At 42.7% G+C, this 2,429-nt stretch overlaps 1 protein-coding gene across 1 annotated transcript in view; it reads left to right on the top strand.

Annotated features, from left to right (window-relative positions):
• The first annotated feature begins 586 nt into the window (after nucleotides 1–586).
• LOC123517364 overlaps nucleotides 587–2,429 on the top strand; it is a 26,046-nt gene continuing 24,203 nt past the window's right edge. The window contains exons 1-3 of the mRNA XM_045277376.1: nucleotides 587–831; nucleotides 1,261–1,458; nucleotides 1,605–2,429. The exon at nucleotides 1,605–2,429 is cut by the window's right edge and continues 561 nt beyond it. Coding sequence (XP_045133311.1) covers nucleotides 810–831; nucleotides 1,261–1,458; nucleotides 1,605–2,429 — 1,045 coding nt within the window. The 5' untranslated portion in view covers nucleotides 587–809. The remainder of the gene's footprint in view (nucleotides 832–1,260; nucleotides 1,459–1,604) is intronic.

The following is a 2,429-nucleotide window of genomic DNA, read 5'->3' as shown; positions in this document are numbered from 1 at the left end:
CGAGTCTCCGAACCAGTGACTCCACAGCGTTGCCAATGTTCATCTTCCTTCGGTATCATAAGGAAACTGAAACTTTTTTTCAATCACACATGAGTTTCCTTGTGGTTACGGGTCGCAGTCCAGGTTAATTTGAACACCTCACGGCAAGTATTACTGTAATCATATCGTAGAAAAAAAGGTGAGAAAAATAACAATATAAAGTACACAGTTTTATGTGAGTGACTGGTGATTGCAGATGAGACTTGTCCATCACCTAACTTCTCCCACTTCACCTCTCACCCTGCCAAGCACCAAGTTCTCCCTCCCTGTCACCCTGCATGCTCTATATCACCGTCACCCTTCTCTTCTCTCCTTTCCCTCTTCCCTTCTGATGTAATAGCTCCTCCTCCTCCTCCTCCTCCTCCTCCTCCTCCTCCTCCTCCTCCTCCTCCCCTCCTCCTCCCTGTGGATGCCTCCCTGATCTCCCTTAAATCAGCCATCACCCCTAAACTACAATCCCTCCCTCGTCCCCCACTTCCTCTTCCTCCCCATCCCACCCCCCGCCTCGCCTTATATCAGCTTTGGCCTCCTTAACCCTATTTCGTGTTTCTCATCGATATCGGTACGTTTCACGCTTGCACCTATAAGCCATTAAAAAAATGTTTTCCTTCCCGAAGGGAGCGTGCCATTTTCTTTGCTTTTGTCCCTGTAGCTAAAATATTTAAGGTATATCTCAATAGATGGCGTTCGCGTCAACTCCACGGATGTTTAACATCAGTACATGATGCCGTGACGTAAGGGGTGGACGTGCTGCGCATCCTTCCACAAATATGGCTCAACCCTCAACCTCAGGTAAGGTTTATTGTTACCAAAAAATTACATAGTATTTGCTAGTGCATGAAGAGTTATTCAGTGGGTGTATAGGCGCTTTAGTGATTATAGTCCAGAAATGACCTATCAAATATTAAACGTTACGATATCGGTGACTTGTGTACAGAACCCATGTTGACGTGATTTTCAAACGTTTCGATATCGATGCTGTTTTGAGTTAAGTGTAGCAAAGTGGTGTACTCACCAGAAGCATATTCAAAAATAACGACTTTGAAACGTGACGATATCGGTGACTTGTGTATAAGACATATTACTACCTCCTGATGCGTGCCGATATCGACGAGGAGGGTTATATGTTGCAATAAGATTCCAGACTACTATTGTTCATCACTACTATAATTTTAGTAAAATAGCATGCCGTTGTTCTAATTACGTTTCTGTTTCTTCCAGGCGGCATAAATCCTACAAATTTCTACGGGGACAGTCTTCCACCGCGCCCTAGGTACATGGATTATACCTGTAGAGATGAGCCCCGCTCTGACTCAGAGTATTCAGATATTGAGGATGTGGAAGACAGTGGTGATGAGTATCTACTCACCCAAGATGATGAAGCGCAGTTCAGGCGAGATTTGATGCTTGACTTTCAAGGTAAAAATCTCTCTCTCTCTCTCTCTCTCTCTCTCTCTCTCTCTCTCTCTCTCTCTCTCTCTCTCTCAGTGAGCGCATATCCAACATGTATATCTAATTTTCATCAGTGTTGATCTCTAACATGTAAATGTTTTCTTATGTTGCAGATGAAAAGGCAGTCGTTGCTGGCCGATCAAGAAGAAGAACGCTACTTCCTTTGGACCCCGTTGCATTACCTTCAGATGCACCTGCAGCTAATGGGACAACACAAGAAACACTTGCTCATGTTGCCTATGCTAAACAGAATAAAGACACTAGTGATCTTGACTGTGACACTCTTTCAAATAATATCAGTGTTCATGGACATGGTAATTCTTCAGACGTAACCGTCACCACACCTTCAGTAGCTCATGTTTCTGAGGTGGAAAGGGATGAGGAGGTAGAAGATTACAGAAACTTGAAACACAAAATTAATTGGAAACAATGTGATCCTAATGAGAATAATGAAAAAAATATTCCAGAGTTTAGGGGTTTTGTATCAGGCAGAGAAAATGCCTTGCAACCAATAGAATATTTTAGGCAGTTTTTTGACAGAGAATTACTGACACTAATATGTAATGAGAGCAATAGATATGCCTTGCAATGTGACCCAAGCAAACCACTTTCTCTAACAGTACAAGAGCTAGAGGTATTTCTAGGCATTTGTATCTACATGAGTATCGTCAAAATGACCAGCCATCGTAGATACTGGACTTCTGATGCACACCTTAGGGCTGTAATAGACTACATGTCCTGTGCCAGGTGGGAAAGAATCAAGTCATGCATTCACTTTGCAGATAATTCACAGTGTCCTGCAAAAGGAACGCCAGAATATGACAAACTGTACAAAGTTAAGCCACTTTTGAACCACCTAAAGTCCAAGTACAATATGATCCCTATGGATAAGAATGTGTGCGTGGATGAACAAATGATACCATATAAAGGAACAAGAG

The sequence above is a fragment of the Portunus trituberculatus genome, chromosome 42 (assembly GCF_017591435.1).
Source record: "Portunus trituberculatus isolate SZX2019 chromosome 42, ASM1759143v1, whole genome shotgun sequence".
Lineage (NCBI taxonomy): Eukaryota > Metazoa > Arthropoda > Malacostraca > Decapoda > Portunidae > Portunus > Portunus trituberculatus.
This window is presented reverse-complemented; position numbering and strand designations above follow the sequence as displayed.